General features: G+C 41.2%; 1 protein-coding gene across 1 annotated transcript in view; it reads left to right on the top strand.

The window, feature by feature from the left end:
- LOC8026252 (protein FAM193A) overlaps positions 1-22,057 on the top strand; it is a 58,281-nt gene that overhangs the window by 25,649 nt on the left and 10,575 nt on the right. Inside the window, exons 11-16 of the mRNA XM_029980793.3 lie at positions 1,938-2,301; positions 8,682-8,923; positions 9,492-9,725; positions 11,387-11,485; positions 18,696-18,993; positions 19,372-19,616. Coding sequence (XP_029836653.2) covers positions 1,938-2,301; positions 8,682-8,923; positions 9,492-9,725; positions 11,387-11,485; positions 18,696-18,993; positions 19,372-19,616 — 1,482 coding nt within the window. The remainder of the gene's footprint in view (positions 1-1,937; positions 2,302-8,681; positions 8,924-9,491; positions 9,726-11,386; positions 11,486-18,695; positions 18,994-19,371; positions 19,617-22,057) is intronic.

Here is a 22,057-nt window from a genome sequence, read left to right as displayed (position 1 = left end):
ATTGTGTAAGAACAAGTTTAGGAGGCAACAAAATGATAGTTAGTTTTTATCAATGCCTCCTATATAAGTTTAACTAGCCTTTTTAAAGTCAAAGCGTGACATTTCCAGGCACCATAAAAAATGTCAACCATTTCGTCGTTTACCCTGAGACTGGGGGGTTTTTTTGAAGAGCAGAAGTAACAGAAAAAACAGACAGGTCTCAAACTCAGCTACACATTTATTTCAACAACTTCCTCTTATATAGTTCGTTTTCGTCGTCAACAACCAATCACATACGACTTGTCCTTTGCACCGTGACTTTACAGGTTCCACTATGTCACAAAAGAAGCGGACGCTCCCAACGTTTCCAAGTGAAAAGGTTCTAGCAGAAGATATGCCTCACAAAGCCCCAAGCAACTCTTTTGTGTCCTCTTAATAAACAGGACAACAGCCCACAACAACATCCCACTCAAAACTGGTCACCTCCAAAATTGTAGAAAACAGACAATACACACCTCACCTTCAAAAAAAACCCCCAGTCTCAGGGTAAACGACGAAATGGTTGACTTCCACCAGCTAGCCTGTACTTTGACTCTTTTCTCGATAAAAAATGTATTTTTGAGTGTGCACCTCGCTGGACGTTGACATGGTCTTTATTTACACTTGCGAGATTTTGATTGGAATTAATTAGGGTTCTTTATTTTCGGGTTTTATATTTTTCGAAAATCGGGGTAAAAATCTGGTGCTATTTTCCAGGCCAATAATCGGGGAGAAATCGGGATTTTCTGGAAACCAACGTGAATTTCGGATTTTTTCAGGCCCTATTTATTAAGGGGAAATACATGAAATGGTTTTCTACTCAAACAAATGTCAACGAAGTCTGATATAGGAATAATTCTCAAGCGCACAGGATCTCTTCACCTTTTGGCACATTCTGAAGCGAATCTATGCCAAGGTTACACAAAATGAAGCTTTTGCAATCAAATGAGTGATTGAGGATGTACATTTGATACAGATCCAGAATTGTTTATATTTACCATAAATTCAGCTGATTTCAAGGCTGGTTTTTGAAGAAAAATCAGGTTCAACCCGATATTCATAAAACTGGATCAGGGTCAAAATTCTGGTAATATTGGGTCTTATCCGAAATATAAGAACCCTAAATATAATCCATGAGGGCCCAACTACTCAAAAAATTAACTTGTGGCTCAAAATTCATTTTTTTTTTTTTATTTCTGCAGAAATAATTTTTAGGATACAATCGTGTGCTCGGGTCTCATCTGTCACGTGCGGCGACGGCGCTGCAGGAAATATGACCAAACTAACTCCCCATAAGTATGCCATGACACTGGTCACTCTGATGTCGCAGCACCCCACATTGCTCGTCTGGTTTCAGTGCAACGTTTTGTTTCTGGGCAAAGAAGCGACTCTGCGACGATAAAATGCTTGGGTAGTGTCTCGACACCGCAATCTAGTTATGAACAAAAGGACTAATTATATTTTTGTTAGTATCCCTTTAGTGTGTATTGACATGGCAGATCTTTATCTCCGGAGAAAACCGAATACGTCATAGAGCTGCGAGGAGGAAACGCCGCGAGGAGGAGTGGGTTCAGGAAATCCGAGTGAGCTTTCACACGACGAAGCCGCACGTATTCGAGTCGGTGGAGTCCTCAGTTTGTGAACCTGTTTACCACTTTTGGGGGCTTATTCGGCAGAAAGCAAGGAAAAGAAGAAAAGCTGCTGCTCGTAATTCTTCCCCGAAAGGAGGGGGGGCCAGTCGCCGCGACGGGACGACAAACGTTCCATTGTCCGGTTGTAGAATCTCTGTGGCTCCCCGTGGGCTTGGGAGATGGCATTTAATCCCCTCATCGGAGAAAAACTTCGTCATGCGAACACAGCATTAAATGCGCCGCCCGCTTAGCCCCAACCAAGGCTAACGGCAGGCCGTTGTGATGCAGGCGTCGGAGGCGTGCGAGTGCCACGCCTGCACGCCGCTGCAGTGGCCGCCCGCCCCGCCTCTGCCACTACCTCCCCCGAGCCAGCAGCCGCTGATCCACCCACACCTATACGGGAGCCCCGGCGTGCCCCGCACCATCAACCTGGAGCTGGAGTCTCTAGACACGCTGCAGCAACAGGCCTACCTGGCCACCCTGGGGGACTGGGACGACCCGCACTACAAGTTTGGGACCCCTGCACACCCCAGGCACCCGGGCTCCGAGTCTCCCCAGCTCGTGGCCCCGGCCACAAAGCCTTCGTCTGGCCCTCCCCCGGCACCCCGGGCATCGCCACCGCCGGTCTCCACTCACCGCCACTCGCAGCAAGGTAACTGTCCAGCAAGGGGGCCGGGTGTGGGGGTCCGGCTAGAACTAACTGCTGCCGTGCAATCTGAGCAACGCTTGATTTTCTTGTCTGACTTTTGGCGGCCAAAGCGAGAGCTCGGGAATATTTCGGGATGCTCGGGGCCGAATCAAGAGTTACGAGGGCCCGGTTCGAGAAAATTTGGGGGCCCCCTTTGTTTTTTGGCTGGACACTTTTTTTTGCATTTATTTCAACGAAAAAAAACAAACATTGATATAGTTCTCCATATTGAATTTCTACATGTATTTCAGCTTTCATAAGGTGGTGTTAACGTATAGACAACATATTTCTGTAAAACTTGACTACTTTTCCTATGCCGAAATACAATCGCAAATATACTGGAAGTTTCTATCACTTGAACATGAGGAGCGACCGTTGTCTGATAGCCGGTATTGTGAGAAAACAGGCTCTACATCGATGTCGCACAAACATATATCTGACTTTATCAGTACTGTCTAAGCTTGTTATAACATACCTTGATTTTGACCAAGATTTCGGTCTGTTGTAAGAGGAGCATGTTGTATGCGGATACGAAGTTGAGTCACTGGTATTTATTTATTTATTTATTTATTGATACTGCAACCCCTGAAAGGGATTTTAGCAGGTGGGTATACACTTGATTGACAAGACATGCAGGCATACAAAATAGCAAACAAGTCGCAGAAACAAAAGAACAAATATTTTTCAGAGGGACAAAACTAATTTACAAGGGATTCAAATAAAGACAATGATGACTGCATAACGACACTTCCAGAAAGGCTATTCCAATCAGTTACCGTTCGCGGAAAAAAAAGAGTACTTGAAGCAATTATTATGCGATTGAAAAGGAGTTATTGTTAGTGCATGCCTCTGTCGAGTAGCGTAGCCTGATGAAAAGTTTATTAAGTGAGACAGATCTATCCTATAATGTCCATTTATTAATTGATACAAAAATTTTGGTCGAGAATGCTGATTTCTGAGAGATATGACTTTAAGTTAGCTCTGGTTAAAAGTTTGCTTATAGAGGTACGTCCAAAGCTATTGTAAATGTAGCAAACTGCCTTTTTCTGCACACGATCCAGCTTGTTAATGTTTAGTTTGGTGAAGGAAAACCAAACAAACAAACAAACTTTGGTTTTCCTCAACAAAGTAGAGGAAAACCAAACAAACTTTCACAAATCGGTATGTTATATCCAAATGTCTGTTGTAACCAGTTCTGTTGTAATGAGCTTAGACTGTATTTTTCTTTAGAGAAAGGCGATGTACTTGCATTTGCATTTTCTACCAACTTTAGCGCTTCGTTATTTAAAAACACCTCTAATACTGAAGTTGCTAGTAAACTGAAAACTGCATTCAAAGGTGCCATGTATGTTTGATGCCTTGTATTCCAAGTGATAACTATTACTTACCAGATAAATTAGGAAATTAAGCGACGAAGTCTATTGTAAATGTCTCAAAATCTTGTACTTAAATATCTTGCGGGAGATTATGCAAGACGCCATTAGTGCAGATGAACATATTCATGTTTCTCTGGATACAACAATTTCCAACACAAAATTAGGACCTTACGAAAAAAATTCACCTTTTTGTGTTTAATCCAACTGCCCGAAAGGCATTCTGCAGCTATTGACAGCGTTGTAGTTCATAGCCCTAAAAAAATAAATAAAAACATGTTTAATATTTTTATTGCCACAACACTTTGATGTTCATAGTAAAGCTTGGGATTATATCAATTAGTTTTTTAAATGTTTATGAAGGTATGGTTGATAATAAAACCTGGTGTTTATAAGAGAACAGAGTGCACATTAATATTAAGTGTCAATTTTTGTGTGTGAAATGCAGCACAATGCATGCATGCAAATCTCCATTGTGTGGTCACTTTTCTGAATAAACTGTAATAAAGAAATGTAGGACTCTAGTTTTCAACTATTGCCTATTTGTAATTCGTGGTGTATATGATGTCATTCAGTGGTTTGTGGACGGAGCAAACTAGCTTCTGTTTAACGGTGATGTAAAACCACTGAGACCAACGGTGGCCTGAGATCTAAAATTAGATTTCCCACGACGACAAAAAAGCGCCTGTGTCAAGCGTTCGCAGTTGCACAGATTGAATAGCCTTGCCAGGAGAGATTAAATTTACAATTTATACTTCCATTTCAGTGGACAATACTTGCTGCAATAAGCCTTTGTCAATTTACTATAGTATTGGCCATGTTCAAATCTGCTCAATTACAATACTATGTAGGCCTCTGCATTACTGTATTCAGCAGAAATGGTACATGAAAAAGCGTTGGAGCTTGCTGAAAGGCTGCACACCCTTTTAACCTGGGAATAACTATAAACATACCCCTGAGAAGAAAAAAAAAAATTTTTTTAACAGTCTGGTTGGGACATGTGTTTCAAAAAATAAATTTGACATGAAAAAAAATTTCTTTAGGGCAATATTGACGGCAAGAGATTTATTTGAAATTCTGCGTGCAAAATCCATGACGTCACGGAATAATCATTCGCTCTTTTGACCTCAACAAGGTGGTCATTCAATCTTTCCACCTTAACATGAAGGCGAAGCCAATCCACCTCTCCTCCACGCGCGCGAAATGCCAAGTGAGAAAACAAGTGGAAGGGAGGTGACCACCGACTAAATCTCGTCTCATGCCGTCAATATTGCCCTAAACTTTTTTTTTCTATTCAGGCGCCCTAACTACTTTCTAAGGCTTTGGAGACTACAAAGTCAGAACAACATGCCCTCCCCTTTTATTACATTATATGCATGTCTAACGAAATTTTGTTTGTAAGCTATGTAAAACTGTTATGGGTGGCTTTGCGAATTTTCTCAGGTCTACTAGCCCATCGATTTTTATGCAATATATTTTTTTTGTATAATACGGGCATTGGAGCTTAGAAGGTGTGTACACCACACGTTGATGGGCCTCTTGTTCAGCCTGTCATATTTGTTGGAATGAATGCTTTAAAAGGGCCCAAATTTTGCTAGCGATAGACTCGGGCATAATTAGCTTGCAAAAACGGTCAATTCATGAAACTTTACCACATAAATCTCGTAGAAAAGAGAGACTAGTGGAGCCAAAAATGGTCATGATTCTCTTTTCCATGACTTCAGAGTTCCTGCAGACAGACGATATAGAGGCATAGGTATGTTTAGCCAAGGACGCCAGAATGAAAGTTGCCAGGTGCATGATTGGGCGGTGGAATCAGATTTGTTTTGCCTTTGCACCAGACCCACAACTTCGGCACAACAGTGACATGCTGGCCCAATTGCCGTTCTCGGGTGTTGTTTTGCGGCATGGCTAGTTCAAGAACTGTGTTGAAGTAATTGCTCGCAAGGTCGTTCACCCCATGGTCTCTAATAAAATCGTCTAGCAACTGAAGGTAACAGTATATGTATGAAGATACCCATTAATTCAATTGATAATGTTTGTTTTTTGTCTTCATAGTCAATCTTTTCTGACATTTAGCTAGGTTTTGTGTTTTTCAAGCCAAATTACAATAGCCACCTTTTTTAGCATGTCGGGTTTGAGGGGCCCTCTTCACTATACCCCTTTTCACCTTGCGTTCGGTCGCAGCGAATGCTAGGAGCTATCTTAGCCAATCTCGTTCTGTGGATGTAGCCTGTGATACGCTTTCCATGCGTCGCTGTGCCCCCTCTCCAAAGTCACAAGGCACTCGCACAGCTTTGGATTGGCTTCAATAGCTCGTACCATCCGCTGCGCTCAGACGTAAGGTGAAACAAAGTATAGGAGGACCCTGGTTCATTTGAAACCTTTGAACCCTGGATAATCCAGCCCTGGTTCAAAGGTTTCATGATAGACGAGGAAGGGTATTTTAAAGCCACTAGCGAATTGGGGTTTGCAAGAGCAGTGTGTTTTACAAAAGCTTGTGTTTAGTAGTCAAATTATGATTAGAACCCCATAAGATCTAAGTTTCTTATTTAGCTTATTCAGAAGCATTCTGTTAGCATGCTTAAAAGACTGGCATAATACGCCTAACTCTTAAACATGGTATTGGAATCATCACTAATGCAGAACTTGCAAATGTAAAGAACAGATGAGAATTTTGGGTGCAGGTAAGGTCTATGGAAGTTTTTTGGCTCTTAGACTTTTTCCTATTCACGAAAGTTAAGGGGCTGTGAAGATAAAAGGCTGGTGTATGTTTGTTTTCCATTTGACAACCCTTGGGTACTTTCTGGATGTTTCATTTACTTCTAGTATACAGGTTACATTCTCCTCTGCTGGTAAAGGAGCCACAAATTCTGCTTCCATCTGTGTACAAATCAACTAGCCACTAGGTTTTGCAAGCCCATACTGAGTTTTCTTCAAGCTGCTGGATATATTGCAACCTGTGAGGTCATCTCATCAACTCTAAAAAGGCGCTTGCAGAAGTGGCAAGGTTCAGTTATGAACAGAACATATCTATCACCTATACGAGGATAGATGGAAAAGTTTCGGGAATGACAATGACAACAATATTAAATTTGATTCAAACAATATTTTTTTTTTTTTTTCAACGTTATACCCTCGAAATTCAATACGCCTGGTGCAGTGTTTTCCAGCTCTCAGTTTGCTCCCAGAGGTAATTTTCTTCGAGGTCCTCGAATTAACTGTTGACAGTTTTCATGACCTCTGCATTCAACCAAAATCTCTTGCCAGCAATGAATGTCTTGAGCTTCAGGAACAGATGGAAGTATGAAAGAGCCAAATCAGACAAATATGGTGGATGTGGTAGAATTTAAACCTTCAGTTTTAATAATAATATAATAATAATAATAATAGGCTTATTTTCCATCATTGGATCGAGGGAAAAAGCTGCCAAGTGGCAACTTGATGAGCCCTCGGCCCCCATACATTGGCAGACGGTGGAAACAAAACTTGTGAGATAAAGGTTGCCGAAGTCAGCTTATCATAAATACACACGAAAGGGAACATATGGGTACATAACCCAGAAGTACACTTTAAGGCACAGAAAAATGCAAGAACACATTTGTAAAAAATATGTGCACATTACACAAATGCGATAAAACATAAAGAAGGTTAAAGCAGTCACAACCAGAAAACAAGCAACATAAGCATAAAGAATCCATGAAGGGAAGAGCCAGTTCAGTCATCATGTACAATAAAATTCAAAAGTGAAACTAAGATAAAATTACAACTGCAGACATTGATATCATTGGCAAGTTTGTCGATTTTTAGTGAGTGATTGCACTTGAATGAGTGGGTACATTGTCATTGTAAGACAATGCTTCTTTCTGGACCATTTCTTGGCATTTTTTCTGAATTACTTTTTTCAGCTTATCCAAAAGTGTTGTGTAATATTAACCAGTAACAGTGTTTTTTTTTAAAGATATTGTAAAACTTTTAATGTTTGCAAGCCCTTAATTTTCGCGAATTTCGTGAATCGAAAAATTCGTGAAATATAAGGGCGCACAAAAATTTCTGTTCTTAAGAGTTTCAATGTATGGAATTGGCAAAATTTAGTGGCCACGATTGGCATGTCTGTGATCGATTCACGAAAAATAGGGGCCGCGAAGATAAAGGGTTTTACAGTTATTAGTTAGTGAAATTACTTTGGCATCCCTAAAATCCTATGCCATCACTTTTATAGCACGCTGAATGGTTTTTGCCTTCTTCAAAATTTATTCATTGTGTCCAGTTTGCCCTTTCAATTGAATTTTTCTTTCTGGTTTTAGTGCTCAATTCAAGCTTCACCCATGGTCAAAAATCATCTCATTCATTGCATTTTTCTTCAACATTTCCAATCTATCAGTTGAGGTTAGAGATTGAATGCGTTCTTACTCCAGATTAAACAAAATGCGGCATTTCCGTTGTAGAGTGTTTTTTTATACCCAATTCATTATGTGAAGCATGAACAATTCTTTCATAAAAGATGCCCACAGCTTTCTCAATTTCACAAACTTTTATTCCACAATCTGCTTGCGGCCATGCTTGAATTCTGAAGCTCCAAAACTCGCTGTGTAAAATGAAGGCAATTGGTTCCCAGGAATGTCATCCTATCTAGGTTTGATTTCCATTGGGATTTTTCTCTCCATATAAAAAATAGTGACTGCTCTATTTCTTCTTTCTTTTTTTTTTTTTTTAGGTTGAAATTGCATGCTAAGCTTATTTGACTTGAATGCTTGTCAAAGCCAGAAGATTTGACAGGTAGATTCGACATTTGAAATCAATTGATATGAAAGAGTGGCCAGCACAATGACATGAAGCTATTTGGAAGAAAAGCATCCCCTTGGCGGTGATTTTTGGAAACTTTACATTCCAGCCCATACAATGATGTGGAGAAAAGTAATTTGGTGACTTTTTCAACTGATTAGCCCTGTGGCTTCTTGCACTGTGCAGGGGCATGCCTGGACTCTGACTGTGATAATGCGTTGTTGGATGGAGAAGACTCGATGGACGACACATGCTCGGAGCACAGTTCATCAACGACAGCCTCCAATCAACGAGGTACGGGCGAGAGCAGAGTCTGTGACTGTTGCTACTGCGAAGTGTTTGGACACGGGACACCTCCTGTGGCACCTGTCAGCAAAAATTACCAAGAGATGCGCGACCGACTACGGCTCATTCTCAGCAAGCGTAAGGTGAGTCTTTTTGTTTCTGGCCTGCAATCTGCTGCTGGCACAGGTATTACTTGCACAGGCAGTTGGGCTTGGTGAGGAGTCTAGCTGGAATTCGCTAGCTAGCGTCGTACCAGCCTCCCCGCATGCTTCATGATTGTTACACTTGACTGTGGGCAGTTTGTCAAGGAATATTTAAAATGGCTTAACGATGTGCTGCACGAACCTTGAAGTGACTCGCTAGGACTCTTCTTTGTTGGAGAATCTTGTCTGAAAATTCAATTGTTTGTTCATATTAGAACGGCTTTCATAGCTTCGCATTATAAAGAGAACGGCATACGTGAGAAGTCCAAGGTATTTCATTTTTCAGTATTTTTTTCCTCTCGGTTGCCTCGTTGCATTTGGAAAATATCTAAAGTCTCTGTAGTTTTTGTTTGTGTTTTCTGGTTGGATTGACGGAGAACCGATTTGGCGTATTAGGCCAGAACAACCTTTTTGTTTTCCTTCTCATGATATCCTCTCTTCCCCATTGTTGACTTGGCCAAATTTAGGGTTTGGATCTGTGTGTGAGAAAGGTGTGCTCGGGGTACAGGCAGAGGCAATGCACATGGCCAAGGAGCAGCAGCAGCAGCAGCAACACCAAGTGCGGCCTGAAGATGACAGGGCAGTGGAGGAGCTGCTCAGCTACATCAATGGCACAGATGGAGGGGGTGGCAACAAAGCATCCACAGCACAGGGGGACCCTGCGTCCTCCGACACTGTGGCCATGTCTGCAGCTGCTGCCAAGGGGGCAGTGGCCAAGAGGCAGAAGCGCAAGACCAAGAGGGTACTGTGGCTTCTGCATTCTTGCCTCGTAGGCGATTTTGCTGTTTTTAGCTCTTTTGCTGATTTTGGTTGTTGTTCTTATTAGAAAGATGTCAATCCTCATCCTCCCTTTTTATTCTTTTGCTTTCGTTTTCCTACTATAACTATAACTAGCTCGTTTAAATCTTCCAATTTTGGGGGTCTGCGTGCCATACCATCAAGGGGCATCTGGTGCACCCCAGCAAAGGTTTGAAAATCTATTTAGGCCACCTGGGAATCTTTGAACTTGCAATCAAAATCTCAATTATGCAGCGCCTTCTCCGCAAGAAGTCTATTAAATTGGGGTGCCTTAACCGGAATTCGAACCCCGACGACTGGGGACCGACGGTCTGTCGCTTTTTTTCAGAGCCACCGAGACGGTGCTTTTAAATTCTATATCTTGTGAGTACAATGCCGCTTAAGATGAGTGACCGTAAATGGCGACATAGCTACAGTTTCGTCACTAAAACTACCTCGAGCCATCATCGATTGAAAGGCCGGTACTTCTTTTTGTCTACGGTATTTATTTCAAAATAGGTCGACCTTTTTATGAGCAGACGTGAATGTCTGCTTTCTTGCAGAAGCCACGGAGACCAATCGTGTAGACTTTCGAAAGGAGCCGGCGAATGGCAAAGCAAAGATAATGTTTGTAAAAAAAAAAAAAGTGATTTACACAGATTTTATTTTTGCGTTCTGATATTATCGGTGCCTCATCATTTGCTGGGCCTCTTCCATAAATTGTAATGGTTCACTCTTCTCGGCGTTGTAGAAAAATACACGCGCAGGCATTGTTCATAAAGAAGTCAACCTATATTCAAATAGATATGGTAAATTCACAGCTCTGCATTTACAGTTAGTGCGAGTTATGCACTCTTTTTAATTGTTTGCAGAGCTCGTGTATCATATTCAGTTTCATGCCTTTTCTAACAGAATTGTTTCCCCTTATTGCGTTTCACTGCGATCATCAATTTGTTGCTCACAACTTGATTTCTCAGAAAGCAAACAAGGACACTTCCACATGATTCTAATTGGAGGTGACAAACAACAAAGGGGACAGGGACAAACACACGCGTCTCAAATGCAGAAGGATACCACACACCAGAGTTTTCCAGAATCAAGCTCAGGTTAAAGTGTTCTCATACTGACGACATTATTCATGGGACTGGTAATATTGTCATAGCACAACTTGGGTATAGTTCGGAGCAAAGGGGTTGTATGGGCCATTTGGTTATTCATGTATTCGAAATAATGTCTCAAGAGACACAAGGAGGAGGGGAGACCAAAACAGGACAAGGAGCCTTGTCCTGTTTAGGTCTCTCCTCGTCCTTGTGTTTCTTTTGGCACTTCTACTTTAGATCTTTCCAGCGCTTATCACCTGGGTGAAAAATGCTGAGTCACTGAGCTGTGGACGCATGCACAGTGTCTGATATACTGCACAACAGAGGTACAGCACATGCTCAAAAGGTGTTCCACAATACCCCCCGTATTTGAAAAAAAAAAAAAAAAAAAAAAAATCGGGAAAACATGCAACTTTTTTTTATGAAGAGCTCTGCTGCATTTGGACTTTTGCAAAGCTGATGTGAGCTTTTGTGAGTTGTCATTGGGTCAAATAAAGACTATGGGCCCACCTGTTTTATTTTACAGAGGGAAGATTGTGACAAGGTCAAGGAAGTTCCAGAATCAAAATCCCATAGCCCTTCACCTATTTCAAGGCTAATAGAAGAGGAATTGGAAGAATCAAAGGTGAGCAGACAATGGGATGAACCAGCTTTGCTTTACTAATGCACCATTTCAGGCATGGTAATTTAGTCGTGCACACTGATTAAGAGGTATATTCATGTGACAAGCTTTGTTTGGCATAGTCATGCCAGAAATTACTAGTTAGTTATCAAGCTTCTCCTCCAGGACGACCTTTATTATAAAATAGTACAGTGAATGCTGTCTCTAATCATAGAAAAGGGTCTTCCCCATCTCCTTTCATCACTATACCGACCTGTTTTCATGTACTATAGTATTGAATCAGCTCATTTAATGTTGCACAGTGCTCGTCATACAAACATCTGGGTTTAAGACTTTCATGAACTTTTTACATTTAGTCTGTAAATAAACCTTGCCCTTTTTTCTTGCAACTTTCAGCTTATATAGCTGTAGTTTACACTTACTTAAAGGACACATGCAAAGGAAAAAGAAATTTTTTTTTAAACAGCTTAGATGGAAAAAGGATGTCATAAAAATTTATTACAATGAAGAAAAAAAAAAAATTTTTGGAGCTATATTTACGGCACTATACGAATTTGTAGTTGGCGCACGCGGGCGCCGCAGAAAAGTGGCCCTTGTTTATCACGTGGTGCTTGCGCTCTTTCGGAAGCTTCGTATGGCATCTAAAAGTAACTTATTCATCTTTGTTTGTACTATAACAAAAAACTAAGATTAATAGGTAACTTTTAGAGTCCAAAGGAAACTCCTGAAAAAGCGCAAGCAGACATGACAGACCTGTGCGCCGGTCAGACGGCGGCGGCGGCGCCCCGAAGCAGACGAACTTGTGCGGCGGCGGCGACAGCGGCGTGGAGAAACGCGTTGAAGCGGCGTTTGTACAACGCTCGGTGTGCGGCGGCAGGGTGACTTCGCGGTCGCGGCGACGCAGCGCGGCGGCGCGTGGGCCTACCACATGATTAGCGGCGGCGGCTCCCGCGGGCGCAAACTACAAATTCGTATAGCGCCGTAAATATAGCTCTAAAAATTTTTTTCTTCGTTGTAAAATCGTTTTATGACATCCTTTTTCAATCTAAGCTGTTTAAAATGTTTTTTTCCTTTGCATGTGTCCTTTAGGGGTACTCCGGCGATTTTTTCATGGTCGCTGATTTGCCTCAAAATTGGCTCAACACTCCGATACACATGGCTCTACGAAGTTCCCCAAGTATTGTGTGAAAAGAAAAAAAATTCGCAAAGTTATTCAATTTTTGACTTTCGTTTTCATCGTGTGTCTCAAACCGGGAGCCCCTACTGGCAACATTGAAGTGTGACGACAGAAATGGTATAAAGTGGGCAGTAAGCCATGTTCCCAACTGATTACAAGACGTTTGATGGTGGGAAAATAATGTTTGGTAACTGATTCACTGAGAAGCATGCAAAAAACACTCGACATACTCTGTTTAAGACTACATGCACGACCTGAAAGTCTGCAGTACCATATGTGACGTCACACCACTGAAGAGCGCGGGAAAATTTGAATGCTGGTTTCGGCATCATCTTCATTTATGGTTTTCTCAATTGCTATTCTGAATTTTGAGAAAATAAATAGCATACCATGACGACTGAAGTCCGTTAGTCGGAAAATGCAATTTGTTTAGGTAGTTCAAAAAACAGCTGGAGTACCCCTTCAACATAGGTCGTGAATCTGATATCTTTAATCTTATCTGGCTAATAGTAATGAATCTATTCAATATTGTGCAGCTCGATTAATTTCTTTGTTTGGCTTGTCGCCAATGAGCTTTATTTTTATTTATTTATTTATAAATACTGTTAACCCTTGCCAGGGTCATTACAGAGAGGGAAAAACAACAAAACACATTACCTAACATCTTTCACAACAATAGTACACGTCAAGTAGGCTCTCAAATTCACGAACATTTTCCCTGTCAACAATATAACTAGGCAATGTATTCCAGGATTCAATCACATCAGGAAAAAATGAGTATCGAAAAACATCAACACGGGCATTGAACGGCTCAATGGCTAGGTTGTGATTTAATCGGTCACTTCGTTTACATGGTAGTTTTACATAGCTGTCCTTATTAATCTTAATTTGTCCATGGATGAGTTGAAAAAACAATATCAGTCGATGTTTTTGTCTCCTTGTCTCCAGTAGCTCTAAGTCGCATGAGTCTAACATTGATGTAACCGAATCTGTCCATTTATATTTAGCACAAACAAAGCGGACAGCTAATCTTTGAATTCTTTCTAATTTGGACTTCAAGACTTTCTGATGTGGACTCCAGACAGCCGATGCATATTCTAGAACTGACCTCACGAATGTTTTGTAGGCAATTAACTTAACATTCTTTGTTGCGTTGTGCAATTTTTTCCGTAAGAAGTACAATTTCTTTGAAGCCTTAGAGCACACGTTTTCCACATGTTTTCGCCAGTTTAGATCATGGGTTATGGTCACTCCTAAATATTTAAAACTATTTACATTGTTCAAGAAGTTATTTCCAATGTTATACCTAAAACAAAGTGCACTCTTTTTTTTAGTTATATGAGTAAATGTGGATTTAGTATAGTTAATTTCCATGTCCCACTTTTCACACCACATGTTCAAAGCCTGAAGGCTACGATTGATTTTAATTTGCTCATTTACATTTGTGACTACCGAATAAAGTAAACAATCGTCGGCAAAAAGCTTCATTTCTACGCCTGGCTCTACAATGCTAGCAATATCGTTGATGTACAACAAAAATAATAAGGGTCCCAACACAGATCCTTGTGGGACACCAGAAAACACCTCCAACGAACAAGACATACAATCGTCAACACGCACCACCTGCCTGCGATTGATCAAATAAGCCTCAATCCATTCTAATATTGTAGAGCTAATACCGATTTGTCGAAGTTTTAAGAGTAGTTTATTATGAGAAACCTTATCAAAAGCTTTTGCGAAGTCTATACAAATAACATCTATCTGCCTCTGGTCGTTTACTGCTAACGAAAAATCGTGAATAGTTTCGATTAGCTGCGTAACAGTGGAAAGATTGCTTCGAAACCCGTGTTGATGCGGGTAAAGCAACTGGTTCTCTTCAAGAAAAATAATAATATGTTTTGCTATATTGTGCTCCAGAAGCTTACATGACACAGAGGTAAGAGACACGGGGCGATAATTATTCACGATTGCTCGGACTCCGCCTTTAAAAATAGGTATTACGATTGCACTACGCCAATCTTGTGGTAGTGAGTGAGTTTGCAAAGATTTCTGAAAGATAGCTTCTAGATAAAATGACACCCACTCGGCATATCGTTGCAAAAACGCAGTCGGTATTTCATCAGGCCCACTAGCCTTCTTTACATCCAACTCTAGCAACTGCTGAAATACGCCCACCCGAGTTATTGAAAAATCTTCCATGCAGCACGGGAATGAATTAAATTGTTCACCGTCATAGCTATTACCATTGGCTTTCGAAAAAACAGACTGAAAAAATTCATTGAAGCAGTCCGCTATTTCCTTCCGTTCTGTAACCATCTTGGTTGCGGTTTGAACATGATCGATGCTTTCTTTCTTCTCACTAAAAAAACGCCAAAATTTTTCTGGCGATGTTTTCAGGAAGTTGCCAAGTCTCCGATTAAAGAACTGTTGCCTAGATTCATTTAATGCGGTTTTCAAATTACGACGGACCTGAGATATCTGGTCTTTACTATCTTTTCTTTTCCGTAATCTATTTATTTTACGCTTCATGTGAATAATCTTACGATTGATCCACGGGTTTTGTTGTTTTGTTTTTTTAAAGCGAGTCGGAATAAATCTGTTTACACAATGATTTATAACTCCTTTAAAACGCTGCCACAGTTCCTCCACGGACTCACAATCGCAGGCAAGCTGGAACTGGCTAAATGAACATTCCAAAAAATCGATTACAGAAGTGTCATCCGCTTGAACATATTCTTTGATTGGAATAGGAACAAAGGGTCGCTTACGATTTCCTATACTATGCAATATGTCCATAGCAATCATCTTATGATCTGATATTCCTTCTTCAATGGAGAGTGTGTAATCGCCCACTCTCTGGGATATAAACAACAAGTCCAACAGTGACCGGGACTCAGGAGTTACTCTCGTTTCCTCGTTCACAATTTGCCTTAGATTGTGAGAAATCAATATTTCCAACAATATTTCAGCACTGGAAGTCTCCACGTGCCCAGGGGACAAAGCTTCCCAATCTATGTGAGGTAAATTAAAGTCACCGGTCAGTATTAATCTTGTAGTACTTTTCACATGAGCGCACAAGAACAAATTCAACTTATCCAAAAACTCTGGCTGAGTAACAGGTGGCCTGTACACTACACCAACAAGATACACATTGTTCGCAAAAGTAATTCTACACCACACTGTTTCGTTAAGATTGCAATGTACCAACACAGCCGAGACAGAGTTTTTAACAATAATAGCTACACCGCCACCACGAGAGTCTCTATCCCATCTGAACATTTGGTAACCAGGAGGAATAATGCAGTTATTAGGCACATCCTTGTTCAACCATGTCTCTGTTAATAACACAACGTGAGGACTTCGTGCTAATAAAAGATATTCTAAGTCTGAAGTTTTATTGGCGATACTGCGCGCGTTAAGTACTAGAAGGCGTAGCTATGCTCCTGTGGGAGTGCCTTGGGAACCAAGACGACTATCTAAAGCTGGAGATGACCGTGTACCACCTGAGGCGTCATTTTGGCGATATTCGTGACATAGGCACCGCTCATTTTGGCCATGGTCCCATACGTAAAACTGGTCGTTTACTTTCAGTTTGTCATGGACCAAGGTGACCCTTTTGCCATTGTTCCTGTCAACTGAAGCGCTTGCCCACAGCTTTTTACGCACTTCCACTATTTCTTTCGGATAATCGTTGCTGATCCTAATTTGGCTTCCTTTTAGCTTCCGGCAGTTCCTCAGCACCTGCTCTTTTTCCCTTGAGTCATAAAATCCTAGAATTACAGGCCTAGGACTTCCTGGCTTCTTCTTGCCTAAGCGATGTATCCTTTCTACCGTCTGTACTTGAACTCCTAGTGTTTCCCGAAAGAGCGTGTCTACAACCGCCGCTTTCAAGGTCGACTCGGATTCCGCATTCTCCTCAAGAAGACCAAATACTAAAAGGTTGTTCCGTCGGCTTCGGGTTTCAAACTCAATCAGTTTTTCAGCTTGTTGCCGAACAAGGTTCTCTAGACTGTCTATTCTCCTGTTCAAGTCCTTAATTACTTCAACATAATCAGTCAATTTATCAGTCTTTGTGTGCAGTTTTGCAATTTCTTCATTTATAGCGCCCAATTTACAGTCAGACGTCGCCTGATTCTCTATAATCAACTCTAACAGTTCAGTCGTCTTAGGCCCTGGGTTCTGCTCAACATCACCCGACATAACCAATAACAAAATCATCGACCAGCAATCACGCACTGTAGCACAACACCTGCGAGGGCACGGCAGGACTAATAAAAATCTATTATCGCTTCGGTAAGAGGCCGTGCTATGCCAAGAACCAACCTGCAAAAGCAGCAGCAGCGGCTTAGCCATGTTGTCCGGCGGCCAGATGCCGTGCCCTCTGTAGCAGTCGACGTGCCGCTCTTCCTTTTGTAGCCTCGCCGCCGATGACGTAATGCTCGTTGACTTGAAGTTGACCAATGGTGAGCCAGTGGTGACGTTGTAAAGATGATGGTGCAGAAAAGGCACCTCGTCGGCCCCGCGTGTTGTCGGCGTGAAAAACAGCATCCGCGGCAAAATCTGCAAAAGCAGCAGCAGCGGCTTAGCCATGTTGTCCGGCGGCCAGATGCCGTGCCCTCTGTAGCAGTCGACGTGCCGCTCTTCCTTTTGTAGCCTCGCCGCCGATGACGTAATGCTCGTTGACTTGAAGTTGACCAATGGTGAGCCAGTGGTGACGTTGTAAAGATGATGGTGCAGAAAAGGCACCTCGTCGGCCCCGCGTGTTGTCGGCGTGAAAAACAGCATCCGCGGCAAAATCTGCAAAAGCAGCAGCAGCGGCTTAGCCATGTTGTCCGGCGGCCAGATGCCGTGCCCTCTGTGTGTTCAACGTGGATAAACTTCATTATTGATGATCAACATGATGTTCAACGTGGATAAACTTCATTATCTTTTACTGCCAGAAGCTTTCCAGACTAACATTTTTGTCCCATCCAATTATACAATCCACTCTCTGGGTGTCAGGCTCTTATGGTTATCAAGAGCTTCCAATTCAAGCTTCCTATTTTGCAGAAAAAATAGAGCACAAGCCAGTTGGTACAAGTTGAACACGATGGTAACCTTGACAGTGGTAGTGTCTTTTTGTTTTCTTAAGCTGAATAGATTTGTTTTAGAAAAAGCCATAAAAGCTACACTTAAGCGGTTTATGGAGGCGAGTTAAACGGCCAGGGGGACATAGTTTAGGGGGCTAATCGTAACGATCGGTCGGCTAATTAAGTGTAATTTGTTAATTAACTTTTTAATTAGTGAAAATAGACATGGTTCCAATTAGAAACATGCTCAGCATGATTCAAAACCACAAAATCAATAATTTTTGGAAATACTTTGAGCTCGTTGGAAGCGTAGTAGGGCGCCGAATGTATCAATTGTGCAGCAGGTACAAAGCTGGGGCTATGATAAGATATGGAAAAACCATGCGCGCGCATTATTGCACCAGTAGTAGCCTTGTTCCTGCTGCGCATGAGTGGGAACTTCAGCGCACTACTGCCCTCAGTCTTTCTGAAAATTGCTGATTTAGTGGTTTTCTATGACGCTCGGCAAGTTTCCAATTGGAACCATATTATCTATTTTCACTAATTAAAAAAGTTAATTTACAAATTTTATTTAATTAGCCGACTGATTGTTACAAATAGTCCTCTATACTATGGCCCCTTTGCCATATAACTCACCTGCACAAACCGTGCAAGTGTAGCTTTCATGACTTTTTTAAACAAATTTGTTAAGCTTTAAAAAAGACATCCTTTATATTTGTTTCTAAGCAAAACACATTGAGAGGAACTTTTTTTTTCCCTGTAATATATATATATTTTTTTTTATGAAAAATTGTTTTTAGCTTTTTGATTTGCAAAATAGGAAAGGAAGTACCTGCTTCAATTAACTCTGGATGCTATTTAGTGGAAGTTAAACATGCTCCAGTCAGAAATATCCCCATGTTTTCTCATGGATGATCTGAAAGGTAGACATTCATAGTTGCTTACTTTTCTTGCATGCTTTGTTCAGGCAACACTGCTACCTCCCAAGGCAGTGCTGAACAGAAAAGAGGCCCGCAAGGAGAATGGGATCCGGTTGACCAAATGTTCCCAGAACAACAACAGCAGCAGCAACACTGCTAGCAGCTGCAACAGCTGTGTTGTCAGCATTGCCGAACTGGGCGACAAAGTGCGACCATCCCTGGGTGGCTCCCCTTGCCCCAGGGTCAGCTCAGGCTCTGCCACAAGCCCGGTGTCAAACGGCAGGACCCCTACCACCTCCATTTCTGGCAATGTGTTCATCATTGGAGGCCCTAGCCTGCCCTTAGGCAAGTTCCACCCTGTGCCTGTTTCATTTCCTTCATCCATTTAATCTGAGCCTTTGTTAGCGGCTGCAATTCTCTCATTAATGGAGTCTAGTACAGAAACACAATGCTCCTATAGTTTTACGTGGGATTTTAAATGGGATGTTGGGATTGTTCTTTATGTACAATAATTCAAAATATTCGGGTTCTATATAATTGGCTCGATTTGGGGGTTTTGTGAGAAATACAATACTTTTCTTCTTAATATTCCTCATGAATGTCATTGGGGGTGGTAAACTTAAACTGGGACTAGTATTATGGACGAAAACTTGTCAAAGAAAGCTGTGAAAGCTGTGGCTGTGAAAGTGACTAAGCTGCTACTGCAATTATTTCATCCAACAGATTCATCCTTGGAGAAAGGCGATGCTTCTAAAATGGCAGCGGAGAAAGCAGAATTGACCGTGAAGGCGGTGCCTGCTGCTGCAGCTCCATCACGAAATCTATTTAAGAAGCTACCCCAGAATGGACAGGAGGCTGAAGTCACTGTGATGGCACTGCCAAGCAACCACCAGCGAAGCAGCGTTGCAGAGCTACTGCCGACTGTGAAAAAGGATCTATGCATTGCACACCAGCTAAATGGGGCACAGGTCAGTGGACTGCTTTTGATACTTGTGTGTTTGTATGTCTTCTCAATGCTTTTGCACGGCATATTGTTGCAATGCTTATTACTAATTAGACATTCTGCAGTTTTTCTTAGCTAATGAATGCCAATGTCAACCGTCTTTTAATCATCATCACATATTTCTGCCTTGCCCAAAATTACTATTAGGATAGTTGGGTCAAGCGTAAAGAAACTATTATCTCCATTTTTAACTAAACATTTCGTCAAGAAATTTGGCTTAGCGAGTGTCAGGTTAATATCTGTATTTGGGGTCTACATGCCTAATGATAGGAAGGATTAAGCTAAGACCTTGAGTGGCTAGGATGCTAAGAATCTACTTGGAAAGTGCTTCATTCAGCTGTTTTTACTTTACAATCAACTAGTTTCTTTTAGTAAAGGATTTAGCTATTCAGTGACATACACATTTTCGTTGCAGCCATGTAAGAAAAAGGCATGTCGTTAAACCTCAGCTTATGTTTCTCATTCTTAGTGTGCTGGGTATTGTTTTGATTGACACACTTTTGCTAGTACAGTGATATCTCGTTAATATAGACACCTCCGTTACCCCCAAAGAGCTCCCATAATGTGACTTGTCTATAATGACGAGACAAAAGAGCATGTACTTACCGAATTCGTCCCCAAAAATGTCTTTATAGTGGGGTATTTAGATTAATGGGGTCCGTATTGACAAGAAATGACTTTAGTTTCATCTTGATGGTTGGTGGCAATCATTCTTTTCACAAGTACTGTAATACATAACCTCTGAGTTCCCCCTTACAAACTTCCACAAAATGTGGGGCATATCAACAATCTTTCGACTTGCAGAAATTATAAACATCACTAAGACTCGCACACTTCAATAACTTCTAATATAGTTCGTACTGATAGCACTTCTCCTGCTTCTGCTGTAATTGGTCGATATGTTATATAGATAAGTATGGTATCCCCAATTTCGGTCAAAAACCTGTAACATACAAATAATTTGCGTCATGTAATGGCAGTGACTGTTGTATACCACTAAGTTAATAGCTTTACTTTGAATGGGACCTTTTCTTGCTTCAGTAGCTGTGTCCAAATTTGGTGTTGTTGTAGAGCCTGAACAGCTTTTTCGTTTGAGAAGGTAGTAAATGAGACATTGAATGTGACTAATGACTACCGGTTTGTCGACAATGTGTCTGAAAATAAACATTTACAATAAATGGAACAGCCCTTGAGATGGCACAGTTAACTCCGTGCATGACTGCATGTCCACAATAATCTAACTTGCATAAGCTAGGGGTTTAAAAATAAACGGTTTTACAATATAATTTTGTTCAGTATGCCCATATTTCTCAATTCTAGTTGCTAATTATAAACATTTTTTTAATCAATTGCTGCACTTCAGAGATTAAGGGAAGATGCGACTCGGCGACACCTTTTTTTATATATTTGCTGACGCCGACTCTTGTTGTTCAATCAATCAATCGGGTTTATTGTCATGAGTTGCATCATACAATTATTGAAAACCATCAGGGCCCATAGCCTTTTGGCTAGTTTGGGCCCATTTTTATAATAACATATTAGGAAGGCAGCACTCTTAAGGAATTATACAAGTACAATAAAAGAAGAAAAAAAGAAAATCAACAGAAAAGAAAGGAACGTAGAACATGACTTGGTTAACTACAGCAAGTTATTTATACATTGTATATAATAAGAAGCACAAGTGTATTCAAAGTTAAAAAAAATGATGAATTCAATAACAGAATATGCGAGTGAGTTTCAGAATGGGGGGGGGGGGGGGGGGGGGGAGAGACATTCTGTTAAGAAAAATATAATATTTTAAAGCACTGTTAAAGTTGCATGAATAGGTGACTGAAGATGGTAAAGTTTTCCAGATTTTAGTTCCGCACGATGGCATCAGTCGCTCGCTGTATACTTTACGAGACTGTGGTATGTTAAAGTGACCAGATGCGTTCACCCTTGTTAATTGAGTACCCTTAATTAAGATGTTGCTGCGTCTTGGGGCTGGATGAGCCGGGAGCTTATCCTGGCTCATCCAGCCCCACGATGCGACAACAAAGAATCCCCCGCCTCCCCTTTCGCCAACAAGTTAAGTGTGGGTGAGAGGGAAATGGGAAGGGTAGTGAGGAGGATTTTTACCGTTGTTGAAAAATATTTTGCATGTCGGCCTTGAGATTTGCAAAACCTTTATTAACGTATTGCAATTCCAAATATATAGTACCTGCACTCTACATATCCTCAAGATGATACATAAAAAGATTTAATTATGAAGGGAAGATTCTATATCCCACACACTGAATGCACAAGCTGAGGAGATGATCAAAAGTAGCAAAACGAGGAAAATGCATTTGAAAGTTCCAAAGATGTATACTCTTCAAAAAGTTGGCTGGAATTACATGAAATTCGGACATACATTTTTGTCCAGTA

This window comes from Ixodes scapularis, unplaced genomic scaffold (assembly GCF_016920785.2).
Source record: "Ixodes scapularis isolate PalLabHiFi unplaced genomic scaffold, ASM1692078v2 PGA_scaffold9__187_contigs__length_104089568, whole genome shotgun sequence".
Taxonomy (NCBI): Eukaryota; Metazoa; Arthropoda; class Arachnida; order Ixodida; family Ixodidae; genus Ixodes; species Ixodes scapularis.
The sequence above is the reverse complement of the archived record's forward strand: the minus strand, read 5'-3'. Positions and strand labels throughout refer to the sequence as shown.